Here is a 26,477-nt window from a genome sequence, read left to right on the forward strand (position 1 = left end):
GTGAAATGCTCTGTTCTACAGGAACACCTCTAAAAGCTCCCTCACAGAAAGTTATTACATGAAATGGTTATGAATACACTGCCTGATGTCCGAGACAGTGTTATACGATAGTTTTGAGAGGATCTTGGCCTTAAAACCTATTCATGGTGGAGGGATACATAACATGTAGGGCGTTGTGAGGCAAAATAGTCCCAAAAGTTTTGTTTTTTTTTTCACTTTTTTTTTTCACATTTTCCATTATTTTATCGTTATCAACATTCCATATAAAACCCAGAAGATGTGTGTGGTTCACTAGTGTTTTGGATAGTAAGTAAAATGTCTTGTTTTGTGTTGTAGTCATGGTGACCCCTGGTTCCTATCACCACCACTGTAAAGAAATCTGAACCATTTCACACCAAACCACTCTGAATCACTCTGTGGTTCTGTACATCTCAAACATTTAATTATGCAGAAATATTGGAAAGTCGATGGAATTCCTCTCTCTCTCTCTCTCTCTCTCTCTCTATATATATATATATATATATATATATATATATATATATATATATACACACATATAGGTTGAAGAATTACTACAGAATTGTAAAATATGTAAGCAGCATCGGAGGAAATATTAACACAGTCGTAGAATAAAACAATAAAACCATAAGTTACTTCATATACATCAAAAATACATACATCAAAAAAATTATTTACCTTGTTTGCTTCAGTCCTGAAAAAGAGCAAGTGTGCTGTGGGCATGTTTTTCTCTACCAAAATCAGCACTAAAGATTCCAGTTTTATGGTTTTTGGTACCTGCTTGAGACCGGAGCCAAAAGGACCTAATCGTGCTTGAGGGTGTTCTTCTCCATCTTCGCTAACAACTAAAGCTAACAAACTTTACTCTTCCAGGTGAGGATAAAGTTACCTAACACTATTATATCACTAATAAGAGCAAATACGACCACTACAATGGCTACTAAAATTGTATTTTCATCAGTTGACTGATATTTCCAGAATTATTACTTTGTAAAGAGTTCACTAAGGCTCACTGAGGAAGCTAACGCTATTAGCATGCATGCTAGCCTCCACAGAACCAGTATTTTGCCTAAATTCTCAACTAAACAGAGAACAAATATCAGCTTTAATACGCTGGTGTCTTAAAAAAGGTTCTTCATTTTACTGCTTAGTGTTTCCAGGGAATGGTGGCATAGCCAGCTGAACAAAGGAGTGATTAAATGAATGTATGTACGCCTGACCTAAGATTACAACTGCCCAGTTTACACAGAGAAGCCTTTTGGAAAACTCTATAATCCTTTTAGTGGACAATAGAAAGTTATTCACAGGTCATTCTCTCTACAAGAGAGGACTTAGATCCTCTTAGGCTTTAAGCTAAGCTAACTAGCATCAGTGTGTCAATTCAAAGACAAAAAAACAAGTCTTGGTTGACTTTACATGTGAAATTTTTGGGTGTGCACAGAACAGTACAATATATTTTTACAAACTAGTACAGACAAAGTGAGGCTTTCTTTAGCAACAAGGCAGCTAATCAAGTTAGCCGCTAGATTTCCCCAGCAGGTGGTAAATTATCTAGAACTAAAACCTTAGGTTTAATTGGTTCCAGTTTGGATCTGTTCATGCTTTTGAACACTCTAAGGAACCTGATGCTGATTAAATTAGCTCATTTTCTCAACAATTAGCTCATTTCAAAACAAGCATGTTTTTTTCAACATCAACAGACTTTAATAGAAAGACTGAAGTAAAGTTAAATCACCAGAGAACCTCCTACAAAGAATACAGTTATCAAAGTTCTCTCTCTCTCTCTCTCTCTCTCTCACCCCAGCCTACTGAATCAATGTGTGTAGGAGGAAGAGGAAAGTCATTAGAATACACTTACAGCTGCATTTCTCTCACCCTAAGGCACTATTAGCATTACTTTCTCTTCTGAAATATAGACATAAGCGCCAAAACATTGCACGAAAACACCAGACAAAGAGAAACAGATTAAATATTCCTTCACCGCATGGCGAGCCCGTGCCCCGTAATAACCCTCCTTCCATTGTGTTGCTATGGGGATCTCTCCTACTTCCCTTTTTACCACTGTTGAAGGGGTTCAGTTAAGGATGAAATATCCAATTAGAGCCGGCGGCGGAGATCAGGCTTCAGGTGGACAATAGGCGAATTTGTTCAGGGCAGACGGGGTCAAAGATCACAACCCGCTAGTTTAGAGACTCCCCAGCAAGTGTCGGGGTACAGGGTACCCCGCGGAGAACAGGCCCAATCCTGCTAATTATGAGTCCGTCCAAAAGAATAGCACATCAAATGAGGGGTGTGCTGCAAAAAATGCTACCTATGCATGTGAAATGGTCTTAAATCTAGCCTATAAGTTGAGATTGTTTTAAGCTTATTATAAGATTCTTTAACTTACTTCTAGACCTTTTTACATCAAGTCAGTTGATTTCACTGAACTGGCAAATTAGTCTTGTTTCAAGCATATTTCTTACAATAAGCAAAATTATCTGCCACTATAGTGAGATAATTTGACTTTCAAATCACTTAAAACAAGTAAATAAGGTCTAGAAATATGTTAAATAACATTATTATGTCACAAAATTCTTATTTTTCTAAATATTAGGAATGGTGTAATGGATATACCATTACACCATCTTAAAAAGATGGCTGTTCAAGGGTTCTTTAGTAAATAAATAAACTATGAACACTGAAAGAACTCTTTACATGATTAACTGGTTCTTTGTATGGTCAAATGTTTTCTTCAGAATGATGGAGAATGTGTTCCATGAGTTCCATACAGACCTTTTTAGGAAGGAGTTCTATATAGTACCCAAAAGGGCTCTTCTATTGTTACAGGTTTGGCATTGTAACAACGGAAGAACCCTTTTCGGTGCTATGTAGAGCCCTTTTAAAAAAATATAGAACCATCCATAGCACTTCTTCCATCAACCTGAAGAATGCTCTAACAATGCAATTAACCAGTTATGTGTTCTTACAGTGTTCATAGCTCTATAAAGAACCAATATCTTTACTGAAGAGTCCTTAAAGAACCATCATTTTTAAAAGTGTAGATATAAGATCATTTCACTGGCCAAGATATCATTTCTTGCAGCGTTGTGGATGTCACAATACATTTTCACAATACACAATGCATATCACAATATTTGGAATAGGTCACATTTAAAAACTGCTATCAAAAATCCTGAAGACAGAGAATATCATTAAACATTTCCCATATTGTACTGCACTCAACTCTACAATATGTTCATATATTGTGTATCACAACAAAAGTGACCACAATAATGATAAAATATCATATTACCCACCCCTACGTCAAACAACTACTACTACAACCAAAATACTAAACTATGCCATTTCATGATCTGATCTATACTGTCGACAAAAGTTATTTTACCTGAGACTACTTTATATCATAATATCAGTGATATGGACCTCCACTGCAGACACACTGGGTAACATGCTCATTTATCACAGCTATTTCAAATACTTGTCAAAACAATGGCTATTGCAACCAAAAAGCCAAACTATGCCTTTCATCGTGTGTCAAAAACGTCCAGTGTCCAGCTCCTTTTCCGTTGGATGAGTTTATATTTCTTTACCTGATTAGCTTGTACTGAACGACTGACATTAGCAAGCTAGGAAGTCTGGTATCAGTTATTACCTTCCCCTGAGTTGTTCTGCCTGATGTGCTAGTTCATCCTGAATGTTTTAAACTGAGCTCACTGACAAAAAATATTTAAACAAAAAACATGATTTGCCAAGATCACATAGTCTATAACAGATATCTGAATGAATGTTGCCCAGGTTTGAGAAAGTGAACCACATTTTTATTCCAGATTGTGGAGTTTGTTGACTACTTTCACATTCAAAACACGTCCTGGACAATACCATGGAGGCTGGTTTGGCAGAGCCTGCTGTAACACTGTGACTTCCCAATGGGTGAATGGGCCCTTAGTTGGAACAGAGGTGCAGCCAGACAAGACTTTTTGTTTCATGTACACACTTTAGAGTAGTGTAGGACAACTGTACCTGGTTTCTCTATAAAAACCTAGTTTCCTAGGTTTCAGAGATCTGACCTAGAATGCCAGTCGACTTTTACTCCCAGTACAGGGTTCTGGTGTTCTGGCCCCATTACCATCCCTGCTTATGAAGACTTTCAACTGGTAGCTTAAACTGCCCATTAATACATACTTAAAAAAGATTTAAAAAGGGTTCTTTATTAAAGATAATGGATCAAGCGGGTTCTATGTAGCATCCAAAAGAGTTCTTCTGTTGTTAAACCTAGGCTTTACATATATGCATATACAACATAGCTTCTCCATCAATCTAAAGAACTATTTAAACCCATGCTCAGAACCATTTTAGCATGCAAATATTTCTTTGTGTGATTATGATTTAATATAGAATCACTGTCTTTACTAAAGAACCCTTCAAGAGCCTTTTTAAGTGTGTATGTTAATTAATAGGTATTATTCATGAATCCATTTGGAAGGGAAGCATAATAATGAAATATAAAAAAGGTATTAGTATCAATATCTGAACATTTTTAATAATATTGTGAATGCAATTGTAACAGCTCTGTCAATTAGTAGCTGTAGTTGAGCCTTGAGGTGGGTGATATGGCAAGAATTTAATATTTTTATAATAAAATACACACACACACACACACACACACACACATATATATATATATATATATTTTTTTTTTTTTCTTTCTTTCTTTCTTTTTTTCCCCTCTGATAAGTTGGAAAAAAAACAAAGTAGTATCACATATAAAAACTCCCTACCAAAAACTACAAATACAATTAATTTTATAGAACATTTCACAGCCTGCCCTGCACTACATGTAGTCAGGAAGTGTTAAATACAATATCCAGCTTGATATCCAGGATATGCTCAGAAAACCATATTGTTTTCTACTGTGATGTGATTGTACTTTATCACCATAATGATAAATACCGTCATTACACAGCTCTACTTGAGCCCCTATTCTCTTTGTGATGGCAACACAAAATGGAAAAATATTCTCTATTTACACAGGTGACAAACATTTGCGCAAGAACTGTGAAATTCAATGCTTGATTATTCAACTCAGCATCTCCAAAATACACTAAGACGCCCATTTAGACTCTTACATGAACTCAAAACCTTAACGTGTTCTTTAATGATGACTAAGCTACAGCAGATCTCCAACAATCACAAGACTTAGAATGGCGCAGTGTGTGACGCATGGCTATTGTTTTATTGTAGGCGTCTTAGATCAACATCTGGCATCATCTGCCCTAAATAATAAGAAAAGAAAATAAACAGAAGAGGCTTCATAAAACACCCGCAGGAAGCACACATGTATCAAACAGCCACTCTGATGATCTTTAATAGCCCAAGAATGGCATTAGTCGAAGGCTTGTAATCTATATAAGAATCTAATAAAAGTAATCTAAGGCCACAAGCAGGAACCCTACTGGCTTTTAACTTCCACTTCTTTCCATATAATCATTTCCACTTCAATACCCACTAAGCTAAAGCTTAAGGAGAACTGAACTGCTGTAATTACCCCAAATATATTTGTATTAATGGAGTAGTTCTCTTGAGTAAATGAGACATTTCAAAATGAGTGTTTTCCTCAGTTTTCCAGCTGAGTGGGTCCTGAGGCTCCGGCCGCTCCACACAACGCAATTACTGATTACGCTGCACAGTGGAGAGTGAACACCCACTCAGCCCCTTCGGATCCGTCACACTCAGATTTGACGAGTGAAGGTGGTTAATGCTGCTCTGTATGGCTGTATCTATCTATTACTTTAGTAACTGAGTCATCTATAAATTACTCAATTATATATAAATATAAACAAAATTCAAGATACATGCAATAGACACATTATCACCAGACAAACTGCAAACTAATAATCACTGCCAATCAACGTGAAAGATAAATGTTACTCTTACGCTTTGCCATCAATTAGCTCTCATTAAAACTAAAAACTGACTTTGAACAGCCTGAAAGACAGCAAGACACGGAGAGCACAGAGGCTATTTTAGAACTTTATAAAAATGAAAAAGAACATCTGACCAAGAAAAATCTCATTTTACAGTGAGTCAGAAGATGTTCATTCTGGCCTCGTTCTTCACAGTTCCTCTTTCTGAAAATGACGGAGTTTACATAATTCTCCGTAAGCAGGGAGGAGCGGGAAAGCACTTCCTGTTTAAAGTCTCCAAAACTGAACTACAGTTCCCGGGCTGAGGTGCTCCCTCCCTGAGAGCGCATGGAAACCAGAACTCAGAGCCTTTGACCGGCTCTTCTGGTCTTAATTAAGAGTGGATAGAGAGGATTACAACGTCACGGCAGAGCCTTAAGGCAAGCGAGTTCAATTAAACACGTCTTTGAATGCTTTGCATGCTCCCCCTCTCTCTCTCTCTCTCATTCTGTGGGAAAATCCCTTTAAGACCCTCAACCCCAATTACACTCCAAAGATTTTCTGGATATTCTTGAGGGAAACCTTCACTTAACGTCTCCACAGCCACCGCTAACGCGACCGATAACCAGGAGAACAGATATGCACTTTATGTCCAAATGTTTGTAGTGTTTCTACTGAAACGAAGGGTATTAACAGTGAGTTTGTGCTGCTGGAAGGCCTTACACTAGATTTTGGAAGATTGCTGTGAGGATTTGATTGAGCATTAGTGAGGTCAGGTACTGCTGTTGGATGGTTAGTTCTGGATCACTCCAACTCATCGCAAAGGTATCGGCTGGAGCGCCATCATTCCAGAGAATGCAGCTCCACTGCTCCACAGCCCAGTGCTGGAGGGCTTTATACCCAACCCCCAGCTGGAAAATGATTATTAATCTTTAATGCTTCAGTGCTATCCATTCAGCCAACAGTCAACTTCACAGCATAAAATCTAACTTTTTGTATATGTACACATGAGATAGAGCAGTAATATTACATAAAAGCTTGATTTTAGCCACAGAGAACACAAGTAAACACTTCTTAAAGCCTCCATACTTAGGAAAATGCTTTTCCACAGAATATGATCATTATGAGTTTTCACGCATATGCTGATTCGCACAGGATTAATATAACCTGCTTTATTTCTACTGCTCGTTTTATAGTAGGTAAAATATGCCGGAATGTTTCCTGAGCCGGGAGCGCAGCCAGTAAAAATGACTGACATGGCGCTTTTGGACGGAACTAAAATCACTGAGAAATGGTGATAATTACATTACCCACCTTCTCATGTGAAACTAATCCTGTCTGAACAGCACTAAAGACACACGGATGGGAGTAAATTCAGATGTCTGAAAGTGACGTGCAGCAGCAAAGAGAACAAACAGGCGCGGTGAGTCACTATCTGGGAAAATTCCAGACCAAAACTCCAAAAGACAGACGGACACAGAGACTGGCAAACACACAGGCTGAGGACAGACGAGGTGATGAGAGACAGATACTCCGATACGCAGATATTCAGCTCTAGAAGAGAGATTCAGACTCAAATCTCGTGTGTGCTTTGTGCTATACAGTTTAAAACGATGGTTCTTCAAGGGTTCTTTAGTAAAGAAAACGGTTCTACACAGAACCTTGAACAACTTAAAAGAACCCTTTGCACGATTAAAGGGTTCTCTGCATTGTGAAAGGGTTCTTCAAATGAACAGAACTGTGTTGTGGAACCTACTGGAAAAGGGCTCTAGACAGCACCAAAATTCTATTGTTATGATGTCAAGCTTGTAACAATAGAACAACCCTTTTTGGTGCTATGTAGAACCCTTTTTAAAAAGGTTCTATATGCAACTATCTACAGCACATTCTCCACCAATCTGAAGAACCATTTAATCATGCAAAGAACCCTTTAATCATGCAAAGAGTTTTTTGAGTATTGAGTATTTTTGAGTATTGAGTATTTTTGAGTATTCCTGATGGGGAATATATATTCTATACAGCACCAAAAAAGGGTTCTACAATTGTTAATATGTACACAATAGAAGAACCCTTTTTCATGCTATAGAGAACCATATCCAACACATATCAATCTGAAGAACCATTTCACACAAAGAACCATTTAAGCGTGCAAATGAGTGTTTGTGGTTCTATGTAGAGTTTTTAGTACTGACCCCTTGAAGAACCGTCATTTTTAAGCATGTACAGAATGGCTACTATGTTGTTTTCTCTTATGTTTAAAAAGACTTTTATAGTATTTTAGTGTATATTATGCACCTTCAAGAATATTAGCAACTATAAACATTATCACTGCCTTTTGTAGAGGTGCACGTTTAAAATTATGCATGTTTTAAGAGGTTTGTAAACCAGAAAAACTGGATTTGGCAATGAAACAGATACCAAAAAAATCAACAACACAGCTGAAATAACCTCTAAGAAAAGTCCTGGCGGGGATTTCAGTGCAAGCAACTTAGCCATGGTGTGCTAAGTGGGCAGCTAATACTGATTAGCATGTCTGAATTGTTCACACAAGGCACAGTTTCCCCCTCAGACAAAACAGTTTATCAGCAAAGACGTGTTTAGTTTCAGCACTGAGGCTAAAGCAGCTAACAAGTAACAGAAGTTAACAGGTGCCAATCAGCATAATGCTAACCGCATGCCTAAACCATTAAACTCTCTGAAAGACTTCATTAAGTGGTTTCTGACACTATGACACACTGATATATCTATAAACATGGACTAAACTATTATTATTATTATTATTATTATTATTATTAAGTGCCGTCAAGTCAATTCCAACTCCTGGCGACCACATGGATGGTGTTCCTTCAGAGTATCCCGCCTTCTGTTTGGATCTTCAGGCTTCTGAATGGCTGGTTCATGATTCCTCCGATTGTCTCGGCTTATCTTGTTGCTAGTCATCCTCTTTTTCTTTTTTCTTCAAGCATATTCTTTTCCAGAGAATCAGTTCTTCTCAGAAGGTGTCCAAAATAAGTCTGGGTATCTGGGCTTCGGGTGAGAGCTGAGGCTTGATTTATGCAAGGATCCATTTGTCATCTTCACCGTCCAGGTTCCTCTCAAAAGTCTTCACCAACACCAAAGTTCAAAGCCATCAATATTTTTCCTGTCTGGCTCCCTGTCCAGCTTTCACATCCATGATGAACCACAGAGAAAGCCACAGCCTTGACAAGTCCAATTTTTCTTTGTAGAGAGAAATGGTAGAATTTGAAGGTCTTTTCAAGCTCCTTCATCCTTGTTCTGCAGTGCCAATATGAATCATATCTCTTGATTACTTGATCCTCTGTTGTTATTAATTGATCCGAGTAGGCAAAATCTGTCCACCATTTCCACTTGTCCATCACTAGTACAGTTTGCAGTCTTTATTGTTGTCATAGCCTTGGTCTCTTCATTTTGCGCTTATTTCCCATCATTTTACTCTTTACTCTAAATTCTCCTTTAAAGGCTCTTCATATAACATGATCCTTGTATGTTTCATATCAAAATGTTATCTTCATCACTACTTTCCAAAACCGCTGCAGCAACATCAGCAGCTATAAATTCTCTGCAGGCCATTTCATATGTGTCTCTGATGTGGACTGAGTGAAGAATGACCCATCCGGTGTGATGGGTCAGTCCTTTGTGATTTCCTGAGTGTTCATTGGTCGTGAGTGTATCTCAGCCCCTCTTCATAGCCTCATAACTCTAGGTGTGAGCCAGTATGATCTTGTGATCAGATGGAATGGAAAGGATGACTCTACAGATTACAGAAAGGTTTGAACTGTATTTCTGTGCTGGATTATCACAAAGATACAGACACCTGGAATTTGATGCATGGGTGAGTTCATGGGCCCCACAGGGTTAAACAGCACATTAGCCTCACAGATTTAACTAAACTAAATAAGCTAACTCTCAGACTTGGCTGACTGACTACATTTGGGTCAAGAGGGGAAAACTGTAAATTTGATTCTTCTATAAACTATTCCCTTCAGGAATGGCAGGAAGGAATCCAAGATGTGTTTATTCCTCCCTTTACAAAAGGCGCATCGTCCTTGCGCAGGCTGCAGAAAGGGTGTTAAAGGGACACAGGCAGAACCTTCCTATCTGCCGTGCTGTTATTAAAGCACCCACATGACCGCAAAGCAAACACGCTGAGCGGCTGGCTGCTGTGGGTAGAGCGGAGAAGGACAGGACATCCTTTTTTTTCTTGTCGCGCTGTGATATTATCACAAAGACACGTTTTCATGAGCCTCGCTACATTCCTGGCAAGTGACGGGCAGCGTCACGTCCAGTCCAGACTCGTTCGGTCCCCTGTGCCTCTCTCTCGTCATTTCTCACTGAGTGAATGCCAGGTTTCTGTTCAGGCTAGAAATTTGAGGAAAGCTGTACGCACCTGAAAACTGCTGTATGTTAAAGGGCTGATATAACATATTTTTCTAATATGTAGTTTATGTTTAACCACTGAGGTCCACTGTTAATGCTTAAGTGGTTTTATGTACCAAAAACCAGCCATAGTGACCAAGTAGTTTTCAAGCTAGAACCACAAAACTTCTCAGAATGTGCACGGGAACAGTGTGCTTGTGCTTTTGAAAAGGATGGTATAGGTTTTGTACATGGCTTGTTCAAACACAATTTTTCCTCATAGGAAATGAATAGCAAAATGTTGAGAACATTTATCCAACTGCAACAAATAATGTCGCAAACTACATTTCTCACACTGCCCGTAACAGACATTATTTACAGACTAGTACATATATGTACACACTCATTGGCAACCACCATAGCAATGGTGTTGATAGACTGTTGCTATGGTATTCATCTTAGCAACCACCTAGGATAACACATCAATGGCCTAGAAACAGCACTGCTAAACTATTGCTATGGCATACAGCTCAACAACCACTTAACCTGGGATTACATAGCAACAGCCTAGCAACACTTTAGAAACCACCTGGGACACCACAGCACAGGCCTGGTAACACCTCAGCAGCCACTTTGAGCCCCTTATAAATGGTCTTTAACAAACCTAGAGCTCCATAGTAACCACCTAGGATAACAACAACACCTTAGCAACTACCTGGAGCTCCAAAGCAACAGCCTAGTAAAACTTTAGCAAGCATCTAGGATTTCGTAGTAGTTTTGTCATGCCACCTAAAACTATGACTAATTTCAGCATTTAAAAAAGCAAAATAAATACCAATAGTTCTATATTTATCAAAAGTTTAAATATTTTCTGCAGTACAAAAAATGTTGTTTACATTTTATTTTCAGGAAAAAAAAAACAAGGAAAATTTTCAAGTGATGGCATCAAAAATGTCCAAAAAAGATCTGATAATAATAATAATCCTCTCCACTTTGCATTTTTCATTTTAGAGCAGAAAGTGTTGTCAGAAAACATTCCCACAAGTTTCCACTTTCAAGCTGCACATCGTCATCATCATCATCATCACAGATGTCTAAATACAGTCTATTCTAAAAGTAGCCAGCTGTCTGAGAGCAGGAGCTTTGAGTAGTCACTCTCACCGTGAGCTTTGAAGAGGAACACATCAGTTAAAAGGAACAGACTGTACAGTCTGAAGCGCAGTCCTGCATACACATCCTAACGCTTCGCTGTATCATTTCTGTACTTCAGTCCAGCAGATTTCCTGCTGAATGAGCAATACGAGGCATTCTCAGTTCGAGTTTAATGGACAAATCAATACAACGTGATACTTAACAAGAAAAACAAGTGTTATTTTATGGCTCAGGTCGGTCTGGGAAAAATTATTTTCCAGATTTTAAGGCTTTTGCTAGTTCCTCTGGAACGCTATGTACTGTTATGGTGACAAACTATGTGACAGCTTTTCTGATCATATAATGAATGTCACCAGTACTTAAAAACACTCAACAACTGCAAGTTTCATTAAAAAGAAAGAAGAATTAGTCCTGTTTAACTGGATTTAGTGCAGCACAGTGTGTGAATTTACTACGTTCACAGTTTTTGATCATTGTTCTTAACGTGGCACTACTGGAGCTTTTTGACTTATCAAATTTAAGAAAAATGAAATATTTTTGTATCTTCAGATGTTGTGATGTTAAATGATTTTATGTTGTCATTTTAATCTGATACAGCCATATGAGAAAGATTGAACAGCCCTCGTCCAAGGATTGATCTTCTCAGTGTGAATAAATGAATAAACACTTAAAAGTTACACTTTTCTGCAAATTTTAATGTTAGGTTTTCATACTGTCTGACATTTTATGTTTTATTTGTTATATTCAGTAAAAAAACTGTACTTGTGCATTAAAATGTGTAGAAGTGTGTTCTCTGTAGAGGATGTGTTAACTTTATTTAACTTACACTATCTACAACAACATGTCATTGACCAGGGTGCCAAAACGTTTGTATATGGCTGTATATTCAGATTCATTTTTGTCCTGATGAAAATGCTGCTAAAAACAATATTTATAAATGGCTTTATTACATTCATTTGAACATACCTCTCCAACAGAGCTCAACTGATATAAATGATATGAAAACTCCAGCAGCACTGCTGTATCTGATCTACTCAGACCAGCACTACACACACTAACACACCACCACCACCACCGCGTCAGTGTTACTGCAGCGCTGTGAATGATCTACCAACCAAATAGTACCTGCTCTGTGAGGGTCCTGACCACTGAACAGAGTAAAAAGGGGCTAACAAAGTATGCAGAGAAACAGATGGACTACAGTCTGTAACTGTAGAACTATAAAATGCACCTATACAGTAAGTGGAGTTCTCCTTTTTAAAATGACCACATCAATACTAAGCTGGTAAAAATATCTTTGGCTAAGACATTAAAATTTAATATGTGGGTTTTTTTCTAAGTAAATGTGGAGAAAAGCTGTTTACGCTGGGTTTCATTAAAAGAACCTTTAGAACATTTAAATTGCACCATCTGCAGTTGTGAATGGGTTGAATTTCTTTAAAATAGATTTTACATTTTTTCAACGTAATTTGCCACATTTGTATCGCCACAACACAGTAATGTTCAAACAGAAATATTTAAATGAGGCTTTTTTGCATCCTTTGCTTTCACAAGCTATACCCCATTAAATGACAAAATATTTTAAAACTAATTATTTACATATATTTTGCAAAATATAGTGTTTTGCTGCCTCATTACCAACATTAACTGCCATTGAGTTTTTTCTTTTTACTTATAATATTTTAGAATATAATATTTTTTCACATCTACTACTTAAAAATTACACAGTGAACTTTGTAAAACGAACAAACAAAACATTGTTTTTAAAGGTGGAACGGAGAACAAGTATTCATTCTCAGCCCCTTAAAATCAGTATCGGTATGGCTACACACTCAGGCCCAATCCCATTTAACCCCTCGCCCCTACCACTTAGCCCTACCCCTCAGTTTGGTGCTTTCACATCTATGGGTAGGGTGTCCCAATTCTCGTTGAGATAGAGGGGTGGGGCGAAGTGTTAGAGCTACATGACGCTTCAATCTGAGGATTTTCAGAGACATGTTCCAAATGGAGTGTTATGAGGACACACAACACACAAATATGAAAATTCTCTCTGTTAAAATTACGATAACCATCATATTATCTTTGTTTAATGTTGTTGAAGAACCCTACAATCATGCAAAGGGTTCTTTGAATATTCATGGTTCTATATAGAACAATTTTCTTTACTAAAAAACATCTTTTTAAGAGTTAGCAACCTAACAGTGAAACTGCTAGATGAAGATCATGCAGTGGCAAAAGGGCTCAGTGAGAACCGTGACTGAAATGTGTTTCAACAATAATAGATGACATTGTGGAAGATCTAATATTCATGTACAGCCACTCTCTTCCATCTGAACACGTCTCATTCCCAAGTTCGGATCAAAACATTCTACCAAAATTGGAGATTTAGTGACTGAAGATAAACGTTCCCAGAAGTTCCGTCTCTCTTTTATCAGTTTCATATTAATTTAAACATGAGAACAATTTCGAACGCACTTTAGACTCTTTCTCTGGAAGGCAAAAAGCACATTTTCTTCACTTTTCAGCAGCCAGGCTATATTTGTCAGCCACCCAGAGTATTACAGCCAGGATTTCTGGGAAATGTAGTACTGAGTCATTCTGAAGGCACTGTGGTAACTCAATAGCCTCTGCCATCTGGTTCTGTAATTGCCGCCCACTCACAAAGGGCCTTTTTTTTCAACCCTCACCCCTCATTTATTTTGTGTTCTCTCTTTTGTTTACCCTCACGGCCCAGGTACAGGAACTAGTGAGCAGGTCAGGGAGAAGGAGAGAGGAGAGAGATGGTAAGAGAGATACGTCTGGAATTCTCCACATGTGCACTTGACCTCCAGATGAACTCCACCACAGCCAAAATGTTTTACAGCCAGCCGTGGAGGAAACGCTTCGGAGAGAAGTCCAAAATGCTGCTCCGTCAAAGTTTTAAAAAATGCTTTGGCTATTCTATTACTATTGTTATCAAATATAGCAATAACCTATTAATCTATCAATTAAAGACAGCAAAACAAATAAAACAATAAAAAACAACTTCACTAAACAATAATAAACCATGTATAGGGTCATTAAAAAAAATTATTTTTACCCAAACAATTAAAGGAAACTCCACCAATTTTTCAAAATGTATGAATAGTTCAGTCAATGAGGTGTTAAAGTCATTCAGAGTGGTCTGGTGTGAAATGGTTCAGATTTCTTTACAATGGTCACCATGACTACAACACAAATATAAACATTTTAATTATTTCCAAAACCACCAGCGAACCTACACAAGTCTTCTGAGTTTTATATGGAATGTTGATTATGGCAAATCTGAAATAATACGGTTTTGGGGCTAATTTGCCTCACACTGCATGTATCCCTCCACCATGAATGGAGTTTAAATCCAAACCCACTCAAAAACAATATCTCAGTCATCAGGCAGTGAATTCATAACCATTTCATGTAATAACTTTCTGTAAGGGAGCTTTTAGAGATGGACATCTGGTTCCTATCACCACCACTGTGAACAATTCTGACTCGGTAAGCTTCTCTAAATTTCCCTTTAAGGCAGCCCTACTCTTGTTCTGGGCAGAGAGCATTAAAGCGCCTGCACAGCATCACTGTCACAAATATGATGGAGGGTTTTCTCTCTGGGCTCATCATGTTCTGGGATTTGGCAGCTGCCTCTTATTAGAAGCTTAAAACTGAACATTTGGTCTACAGTTGTTCCCATTATTATGATAAATTAAATCAAAATGCTCTAAATTAAGTATATGATGGGCCTGCTCAGTACGTCTGCAACTCAGTACGTCTGCAACTGCCAATTATAGTGATCCTGTAAACAAAAAACAACCAATAACCATTAGTTGATTGGACGGCATCAAAAAACTCTTTTTTCTTCTCATTCATTCCTAAATAGTTTATGTTTTAAAAAATGACTATACTGGGTAGTTTTCCAGTCTCTAGTAAAATGTGGTGTTGTTTAGCACATGGATATTTGCCATTCCAGACTTCAGACAAAACAAATACCATGTAGAAAGGAAACTATTATGTTGTTATTTTATTCCCATATTATTTAGTTATAATCAGAGAATTGATCAAACAAGCTTTAAGATTTTCTAACTACTTAGTCCATTCTTCATTAAAATTTCACACAATGTGAAGGGGAACATGCATTTTCACATTACATCAAAAACTGAAAAAATGGAGATACAAGATTTTGTTTGCGATAGCAGTGACATGTTGTGACAGTGACCTCTCCTCCAAAATACGTAAACACCCGCCCCTCAGTGAGGTGGAAGCCAATGATATTGCAGAAATTCTGGGGCAGCCAATCAGACATCAGAAAGTGCCTGCCTGCATGTCTGGTAGCAGGAGTGGATCTTCTGCTTATATTTACACTCTTATGCGGATTCGCTTGGCTGTATACGTGACTGTGTGTAACTGTAGGTATGTAAGCATTTAGGTGAGCGCAGATCAGTGCAGTGTATTATTTCGACATTACTAGCTGCTCACCTAACATGGCTGGGAAGCATCATGATATAATATTTTTGCCATATCGCCCAAACTTACTATATTACTCTTATTTGTATTAGGCTTCTTTTATACATGTGTTTTGATTGTATGAATCGCTAACCTTTTCTAAATACAGATAAATTACTGTCTGTGGCAATTGATGCTACAGAAACAGCAAAGCCTTCTCTGAAGTATTCTTTTAAGTGAAGTATTACCAGTGACTGTAGCAGGGGTCACCTTTTTTGACTTTGCTCTACTTTATTCCCTGACTGTGCATCAGGGTCTGTCCTTTCAGCGGGCAGCAGGTGACCACATGAGGAAGCGATTCGTTCTGAATTTTCTATCCTCTCTTCGTGGAAAAAAGAAGAGCATTTCGTAACACTCTTATGGGACAAGGACAACATGTTTCACTTTCGCTTTTTAGGAATTATTTCATTCTGGAGGAAGTAATGACTAACACATATTCAGAGAAATAGCTGCAGCTCTCAGACATCAGTGCTGCCGTCAGATAACACACTGTCCTCAACCTGCAAAGTGCACCCAGTTCACAGGTAATACAGCCGACAGGTCTCTAGGGAAAACAGAATTGAGTAAACAAACAGAAAAGCTGTTATTTAAAGGGCAGAAAGTGCTGCAAACTGTATATATTTTAACATTTCACTTGGCTTAAAACAATGTACAGGTATCTACCACTAGTATTATCATTATTAATATCATTACAGCACAAGTCCAACAAAGTTCCTGCACAAAAGCTCCCTCACAGAAATTATTATTTGAAACATTCTGCCAGACGTCCATTCCAGGTTGGGGGATACATGCAGGGTGAAACATGAAGACAAATGGCTTATATTTTTCAGATTTTCCACTATTTTATGATCATCCACATTCCACATAAAAGCTCAGAAGACACGTGTAATTTCACTGGTGGTTTTGGAGAGTAAATAAAACGTCTATATTTGTGTTGTACTCATGATGACTCCTGGTTCCTATTACCACCACTGTAAAGGGGAAATCCCCTAAATTCCAAGACCTACTCTAATAAAAGATGGTTCTTCACAGGAAAAAAATCTATTTAGATGATTAAATAGTTCTTTACATGGTGAAATGGTTCTTCAGATTGATGAAGAATGTGTTACATATGGTTCTATATAGAAATACATTACTAAAAACTATGTCAAGCATGTAACAACAGCAGAAACCTTTTTGGTGCTACATAGAACCACATACACTACATTCTCCACCAATACGAAGAACCATTTCACCACAAAAAGAACCCTTTAATCCTGTATGTAAAACTATTTTCTTTACCAAAAACCCTTAAAGAACCATTTCTACAGGAGCACAAGCTTTAAATGAATGGTTCTTCAAGGGTTCTTTAGTAAAGAAAATGGTTCTAAAAAGAACCATGAACACTCAAAGAACCCTTTGCCATCCATGCATCATGAAAGGGTTCTTCAGATTGATGGATGTCTTGTAAATGGTTCTTTTTTGAAAAGGGTTCTATATAGCACCAAAAAGGGTTCTGCTATTGTTACGAGGTCTAGCTTGAAAGAACAGACGAACATTTTTCTATATAGAACCATCTACAGCACATTCTCAATAAATCTGGAGAAGCAGTTCATGATGCAAATAGACCTTTTATCATGCAAAATCTTTGAGAGTTCACGGTTCTATAGGAAACCATTTTCTTTTCTAAAGACCCCTTGAAGAACCATCTTTTTTAAGAGTGTAATTTCCAAAATATTGCCAGCATTATAAAATATTATTATTAATGTACATAATATAAATGTATACTTACTTAACACATATATATTATATAGATAATAATAAATGTGTTGTATTCATGTAAAATGATTTCATATGCATGTATTTGCAGATGTAATATACAGCAAAATTTTGCTGCAATGCATGACAACAGAAATGCTGTGTTATTATAATAATCTGAGCTGTACAGTAGGATTTAGACTGCCTCTGATTATTACAGTAACAATCAGTCTCCCAGAGCCAGGACAGCAATCAGCATCACGAGAGATAAGAAGCTGGGTGGAGAAAGTCTTCCAGAAATAGCCTGAGCAGCTTTTTACACAATTCCTCATTAATTTGGATCAGTCTTAATGAATGTGTACCTAAGCATATATAACATGGTTAATAAACAACAAGCATTAGACCCGAGGTGGACAATGTATGATCTACACTGGTTATACCATGACACTGATAAACCACAATGCTGCAACATGTTAATGATACAGTTGACATATAAAACAGCAGTCCTGTAGCAGGATTATTACTATTAACACTAATTAGTTACCTTCATCAAGTCTAACCTATTTACTTTATTAATGCAAACTTAATACCTTTATTACTAATACCAGAAATCATCAGATCTTTTCTAAAAGCCTAGAAGCCCATGAGGCTTCCCTGCAGACCTTCAGTAATTACATGGACTACAATCAAAGTGGAATTATTTAAGCAGAGCTATTTTCTGCACTTGTTAGCTTTCCAAACTATATGTATACATCACAACAAAACGGGGTGTGAATTTGGTGCATGTAAATAAAAGAAGGCAGAAAACATGGTGGACCTTTCCAAATCAACCCGGCGCTGTTACACCTTTAGGGGGCAGCAGTGAGTCATGTTTGTTTATTTGAGTGTGAGCCATGTTTATCTCCTGTTGGGAGCTACTACATACTATTAGTTAAGCTGTAAATCTGTATCACTTTGAAAAGACATTTTCTCGTGTCTTTCAGAACTCGCTGATTTTCTAAGTGTGTGTTCAGACTGCAGGCAAATCGGATTTGTTTCTCAAATCAGATCTTTTGGGGCGACTGTCCACTCTGTTATCTGCAAGATCAGATTTGTGTGCTCAGACAAAACCAGTCTATCTACATGGGTTGCTGTGGTAACGATGCAGGCGTCAGTAACTACGTCACTATGTCAAATGCGGATGCAGGAGAGATGGAGGTGCATCATCGAGCCCTCCAAACTCTTCAGAATTCTCTTCATAGTCATGAATCTTTGAAGCTCTTCTTGAATCCCAGCACTTTCAATTCTTTCGATTGCTATCGCCTTGTTTGTAGCATTGCGAGTGACACAAAAGACGCTGATTTAAGCGTCCAGAGTGTCCAGACTGAGACACATCTGTAAAAATCTGGACTACCAAAAATCGACCTAGATACAATCTGCATGCGGCAAAAATTGGATTTGGGCTGGTAGTCTGAACAAGGCGCCCTCTGAAGGTATGATCACAATGTGTCTCCAAAGTGCACAGCACCCTAAACGGCACCGCCCACTTATGATCAGATCACCCAAGACAGACATTAATGCCAAGTGTGAACAGGGCCTAAGTTAACACAGCCTCTACAGAAAACAAGCGTATACATATTTCTGCTAATTTCAGTGCACAATTTCTATTTATTTTGAAATAAAACATTAAATATTAAATGTACTATAACTTCTGCACAGGTCATATTTTATGTTTTCCCCCAATTTGTTATATTCAGCAGTATGTGGAGGATGTCCGCAGTGCTGGACTCCAGGAACTACCCATTGGCTTCTGTTGTAAGTAAATTTGGAATCAGTTGATTTTCTGTTCTCTTCTAAGTACAAGGCAGTGTTTCCACGTTAACTGAAGATATGATGGAGACGCTGCAGGCAGAGATGGGGTGGAGTTTTCCTTTAAACACCTCCACCCGGCAGCCTGCAGCTTTTTCCTTTTCCAACACCACAGCCATTTGGGAGGAAACTAAATAGCACTGCGACTGAAGTGATGACAGCTACAGTGTCCCAGGTGTTTACCTGTGACGTCCAGAGCTCTCCAGCGTGCTGTGACGTGCTCACTGAGGGCACATGCACCAGAGAGCTTGACCAATGGCCAAGTTTTAAAATCCGAGCCAATCGCTAGCCAGTTGCACAACGGGGGCCAACAGAGGGCCGGAGTCACTGACAATTCCGAGAAAGCAAATAAGTGAAGGGGAAAAAAGGGACAAAGTGTTTCTCAACGTGCCTGACAGTCAAAATAATATTCTCCTTTTTCAAACTCAGGTAAATAGTCTGATTTTCATTAAGCCTGTTTTCCGGCCTGAGCGTCCAGAGAGGCTCTTCAGTCACTCAGACAGCGTTTGCCTCACTCCTGACCTACATTCACAGCCAATGCTGGAATTTGGCTTTCTCACAAACAGAGCCGTAGCGGGAGTGTTTAAAGGACAGACATTTTGACTCCGCATTAATGTGTTACAGAGTAATGCTGTTTATGAGCTGTGATCTGTGGGACAATTAAAATCACTGAAATGTCTGGCTTTTGTACAGTGCAAACTTAAAAACATGGATTGTGTAAACCAGCACTCAATAGTAGTTACTGTCACCATGGACATGTAGGCAGCACTAGAGCTGTTCTAGGCATTTTCAATGCATATGTGACACTCTAAAGCCATTTTCAATGTTGGGGCCATTTTAGACATATAGGCAGTCTTAATGTTATTCTGTGGCGTTGGAGCCATTTTACAGACAAATATTTAGTCATAGAGGCATTCCAAAGACATTTATTCAGTAAAAGAACCATGCTATGGACATATATTCAGTGATACAGCCATTCTATCACTATATCTTTAGTGATAGAACCATGTTATAGAAATACATTAAGTGACGGATTCATCCCAGAGACATACATTCAGTGACTGAGCCATGCTATAGACATATATTTAGGGATAGACCCATTCCAGAGACATATATTCAGAGACAGAGCTATTCTATAGACATATATTCAGTGATAGAACCATGCTATAGGCATATATTCCATGAGAGAGCCATCCTATAGACATATATTCAGTGACTTAGCCATCCCAGGTACATACACTATATTTCCAAAAGTATTCAGTCATCCAACCAGATCACTGAATTCAGGTGTTCCAATCACTTCTATGGCCACAGGTGTATAAAACCAAGCACCTAGGCCTGCAGACTGCTCCTACAAATATTTGTGAAAGAATGGGTCGCTCTCAGGAGCTCAGTGAATTCCAGTGTGGCACCATGATAGGATGCCATGTGTCCAGTCATGAAATTTTCTCGCTACTAAATATTCCACAGTCAACTGTCAGTGGTATTATAACAAAGTGGAAGCGATTGGGAACGACAGCAACATGAAGTGGTAGGCCACGTAAAATGACAGAGCAGGGTCAGCGGATACTGAGGTGCACAGTGAGCAGAGGTCGGCAATCATTATAGACCTCCAAACTTCATGTTGCCTTTAGATTAGCTCATGAACAGTGCATAAAGAGCTTCATGAAATGGGCTCCCACGGCCAAGCAGCTGTATCCAAGCCTTACATCACCAAGCGCAATGCAAAGCATTGAATGCAGTGGTGTAAAGCGCCGCCACTGGACTGTAGAGCAGTGGAGACCAGGTGTTCTCTGGAGTGACGAATCACGTTTCTCAGTCTAGCAATCCGATGGACGAGTCTGGGTTTGGTGGTTGCCAGGAAAACACAACTTGTCTGACTGCATTGCACCAAGTGTAAAGTTTGATGGAGGGGGGATTATAGTGTGGGGTTGTTTTTCAGGAGTTGGGCTCGGCCCTTTAGTTCCAGTGAAAGGAACTCTAAATGCTTCAGCAGACCAAGAGAATTTGTACAATTTCATGCTCCCAACTTTGTGGGAACAGTTTGGGGACGGCCCCTTCCTGTTCCAACATGACTGCGCACCAGTGCACAAAGCAAGGTCATAAAGACATGGATGAGCGAGTTTGGCGTGGAAGAACTTGACTGGCCTGCACAGAGTCCTGACCTCAACCCAATAGAACACCTTTGGGATGAATTAGAGAGGAGACTGCGAGCCAGGCCTTCTTGTCCAACATCAGTGTCTGACCTTACAAATTTTCTGGAAGAATGGTCAAAAATTCCCATAAACACACTCCTAAACCTTGTGGAACGCCTTCCCAGAAGAGTTGAAGCATCCTATAGTCAGTGATAGAACCATTCTAGATATATATGTCCTTCTATTGCACAGACATATATTCAGTGTTAGAACCCTTCTATAGGTATATGTTTAGTATCTGAGTCAGCCTATAGACAGTGCGAATGCTGTTCTATTCAGTTTGGACCTATTCGGTGCTAAAGACCTCTTATTCTGTGACCAAACCCCCTTAACAACAAAGTTAGTGTAAAGAGCCATTCTACAGCTGGTCCTGGAGATCTACTTCTATCTAGTTACAATTACAAGCTGCCACACCTGTTGCAGCTAATTAACCTCCCCAAAAGTCATGGATTTGCAGGATCAGATGCATTAACGCTAGGTAAAGAAGAGGCAGAATGTTAGACAAAGGGAATACGATCTCCGAGAAGATGGTTGGTGACCACTGCTATAGTTATTTCAGAAGTTCTCCTGATACTCTTTAGCCATTCTACAGACATTTATTCAGTGGTAGAACCATCTTATTAACATTTTCAGTGTTATATATACAACCCCAATTCCCATGAAGTTGGGACGTTGTGTAAAACATAAATAAAAACAGAATACGATGATTTGCTAATCCTTTTCAACCTATATTCAATTGAATACACTACAAAGACAAGATATTTAATGTTCAAACAGATAAACTTTGTTGTTTTTTGCAAATATTCACTCATTTTGAATTTGATGCCTGCAACACGTTCCAAACAAGTTGGGACAGGGGCAACAAAAGACTGGTAAAGGTGAGGAATGCTCAAAAAACACCTGTTTGGAACATTCCACAGGTGAACAGGTTCATTGGAAACAGGTGAGTGTCATGACTGGGTATAAATGGAGCATCCCTGAAAGGCTCAGTCATTCATAAGCACGGATGGGGCGAGGTTCATGACTTTGTGAACAACTGTGTGAGCAAATAGTCCAACAGTTTAAGAACAATGTTTCTCAACGTGCAATTGCAAGGAATTTAGGGATTTCATCATCTACAGTCCATAATATCATCAAAAGATTCAGAGAATCTGGAGAAATCTCTGCAAGTAAGCGGCAGGGCAGAAAACCAACATTGAAGGCCCGTGACCTTCGATCCCTCAGGCGGCACTGCATTAAAAACCCACATCATTCTGTAACAGATATTATCACATGGGCTCAGGAACACTTCAGAAAACCATTGTTAGTGAACATAGTTCGTCGCTCCATCTACAAGTGCAAGTTAAAACTCTGCCATGCAAAGCGAAAACCACATATTAACAACACCCAGAAACGCCGCCAGTTTCTCTGGGCCCGAGCTCATCTGAGATGGACTGACACAAAGTGGAAAAGTGTCTTGTGGTCTGATGAGTCCACATTTCAAATTGTTTTTGGAAATCATGGACGTCGTATCCCTGGGCCAAAGAGGAAAAGGACTGTCTGGATTGTTATCAGCGCAAAGTTCAAAAGCCAGCATCTCTGATGGTGTGGGTGTGTGTTAGTGCCCATGGCATGGGTAACTTGCACATCTGAGAAGGCACCATTAATGCTGAAAGGTACCTACAGGTTTTGGAGCAACATATGCTGCCATCCAAGCAACGTCTTTTTCAGGGACGTCCCTGCTTATTTCATTCTGCACGTGTTACAACAGCGTGGCTTCATAGTAAAAGAGTGTGGTACTAGACTGGCCTGCCTGCAGTCCAGACCTGTCTCCCATTGAAAATGTGTGGTGCATTATGAAGCGCAAAACTTGACTACGGAGACCCCGGACTATTGACCAACTGAAGTTGTACATTAAGCAAGAATGGGAAAGAATTCCACCTACAAAGCTTCAACAATTAGTCTCCTCAGTTCCCAAACACTTATTGAGTGTTGTTAAAAGGAAAGGTGATGTAACACAGTGGTAAACAACTTCTTTGGAACATGCTGCAGGCATCAAATTCAAAATAAGTGAACACTAAATATCTTGTCTTTGTAGTGTATTCAATTGAACATAGGTTGAAAAGGATTTGCTAATCATCGTATTCTGTTTTTATTTATGTTTTACACAACGTCCCAACTTCATTGGAATTGGGGTTGTATTATATACACATTTTGGCAGCCCTAAAGCCTTTCTGTGAGCATATAGGTGCATAAAGACAGAACCAAATCCAATTATAGACATATATCCTGTATTACAGCCATCCTATTCACATATTCAGAGCTAAAGCCGTTCCATAGACACTCTGTTTTAGTCACCCAATAAATATATTCAGTAGTGGAGCCATTATATAGACATATACAGCACCATTCTATAGACATACATTTAGTACTATAGTCATCCTACAAGCACATATAAACCAATGTATAGACACATACTCTATGTTATAACTATCCTATAAATATATTTAGTGGTAGAGCCATTCTACAGACATACTCAGTGTTACGGCTATTATATAGACATACACTTAATATTACAGTCATCCTATAAATATGTAATGGTGTAACCATTGTACAGACCTATGTGTAGTGCTAAAGACAATTTATGACATATGTTCTATATTAGAACCATCCTATAGACATACTCAGTTGTGGAGCCCATCCATAAGCATATTCAGGGGTGGAGCCGATTGACAGACATACATTCAATATTACAGTCATCCTGTAAATATATCTTTAATGGCAGAACCATTCTATCAACATAAAGACAGTGCCAAATCCAACTTCTAGACATATATCCCATATGACAGCCATCCTATAGACCTGTTCAGTGCTAAAGCCATTCCATAAACATATTCGGTGTTACAGTCATCCAATAAAGTGTTAGCGCCATTCTATAGATATACATTCAGTACTACAGTCATCCTAAAAACATATATAAACCAATTTTATAGACATATATTCCATATTACAGCCATCCTATAGACCTCACAGATAGAGGTCTATAAAGATATTCTGTATCAGAGTCAGCCTATAAACGACAGTTAGAGGTGAAGCCTTTCTACAGACATATTCAGCGTTAGTGCTATTCTCTAGATATATATCTAATATTAAAGTAATCCTATAAACACATTTAATGGTGGAACCATTCAATAAACATACGTGCAGTGCTAAAGACAACTAACAGATGTGTATTCTGTATTAGAGTCATCTTATACATTCATTCTATAGACATACGTTCAGTATTACAGACATCCTATAAACATATATAATGGTGGAGTCATTCTATAGACATAAGCGCAGTGCTAAAGCCAGTTTACATACATATATTCCATATTAGAGCCATACTACAGACATGTTCAGTGCTAAGACCAAATATATACTTCATAAAAGAGCCATCTTCAGCGCTGAAGCCAATTTATACATATATATTCCATATTAGAGTCGTGCTATGGACATATTCAGCGCTAAAGCCGTTCTATAGACATATATCCCGTGATAAATCCATTCTGTAAACACGCACTCAGCGCTGGGCTGAACTGTAGCCGAGCCTGTTTTCCCAAAGCACAGCCCTCAAAGCAGCGCCGCCACAGTGGGCTCTTTCAAGGGGTGGGGCATTCTAGTCTGCCCTCACAGAAAAGTTTGCCAAACTTGGCGGATTCCAGGAATACACACACACACACACACACACACACACACACACAAGCACGCACGCACGCACGCACACACAAAGAAAAGAACGGTGCACTCCAATGGCTCCCTCTCCAGCTTTCATGAAAGCCCCCCCCATCCCCCCCCACTCCCTCCCTACAATCACTAATCGATTACTATCTTTCGCGGCTTCCAGCGCAGCCGATGTGCAGACGCTCACGCACGCACGCGCTGAGTCGCGCGCACTCGCTCGCGTCGTTTTTCCACGGTTCCCTAGCAAAGTTCGTCCCCCTTTTTTTTTCAACGCCCCCCCCCCCCAACAAGCGAAGAGCCCGGCGACTCAGAAAGGAGAAGGAATGAATAAATAAATAAATACAATGGAAAACAAGAGACGGAGGCGATCTGTTTTCCGAGCAAAGCCGAACTTCTCTCCGTTTCCCGAACGCTTTCGCCCTCAAGGACACTGCAGCTCACGCGCAGAAAAAAAGCGCTCCCGGAGTAAACAGCCTCGAAAAACAACAAGCAAAGGGCGGTAAAGTGTCTCCAGAGCGGCCCCGTGTCTTCTTACCTTCTTGCTGTTTCTGCCGTTGTAGCCGTTGTACGGATTGATTCCCGTCCTCGGCGGCACGGAGAGCAGCATTTTCCCCCCAACGCTGCGTCCGGAGCGGCGAGTACTGCCAAGGCTGCCCGCTGACGTCAGCTCGGGAAGTTAAGCTCGGGATCGGGCGGAGGGAGAGAGGGGTGGAGGGAGGGAGAGTAGAGAGGAGGGGTGTTTTTTTTTTTAAAACCCACCCTTATTCCGACAAACTCCGTCTGCTCACGCCTCCTGGCTGGCGTCCTGCGCTGTGATTGGCTAATACGCAACATACAAGGCAATTTATTGTTAGACGATATTTCTGAAACTAGATGTGGATTAAATTAGTGTAGTAACAATATTTAACTATTTAAAAAACAATCCAGACCTTTCAAAGCTATGATCTGTACAAACTCGAGGCATTAACAGAGATGCACTTTAAAAAAGATGGTTCTCTTAGTTCTACGTCAGAAATGGTTAATTGGT

General features: G+C 39.1%; 1 protein-coding gene across 1 annotated transcript in view; it reads right to left on the reverse strand.

The window, feature by feature from the left end:
- Positions 1 to 26,109, reverse strand: part of rbms2a (RNA binding motif, single stranded interacting protein 2a) — a 69,999-nt gene extending 43,890 nt beyond the window's left edge. Inside the window, exon 1 of the mRNA XM_017692708.2 lies at positions 25,986 to 26,109. Within this exon, the coding sequence (XP_017548197.1) occupies positions 25,986 to 26,057 (72 nt within the window). The 5' untranslated portion in view covers positions 26,058 to 26,109. The remainder of the gene's footprint in view (positions 1 to 25,985) is intronic.
- Between the last annotated feature and the right edge of the window lie 368 nt (positions 26,110 to 26,477).

Source organism: Pygocentrus nattereri, chromosome 21 (genome assembly GCF_015220715.1).
Source record: "Pygocentrus nattereri isolate fPygNat1 chromosome 21, fPygNat1.pri, whole genome shotgun sequence".
NCBI lineage: Eukaryota > Metazoa > Chordata > Actinopteri > Characiformes > Serrasalmidae > Pygocentrus > Pygocentrus nattereri.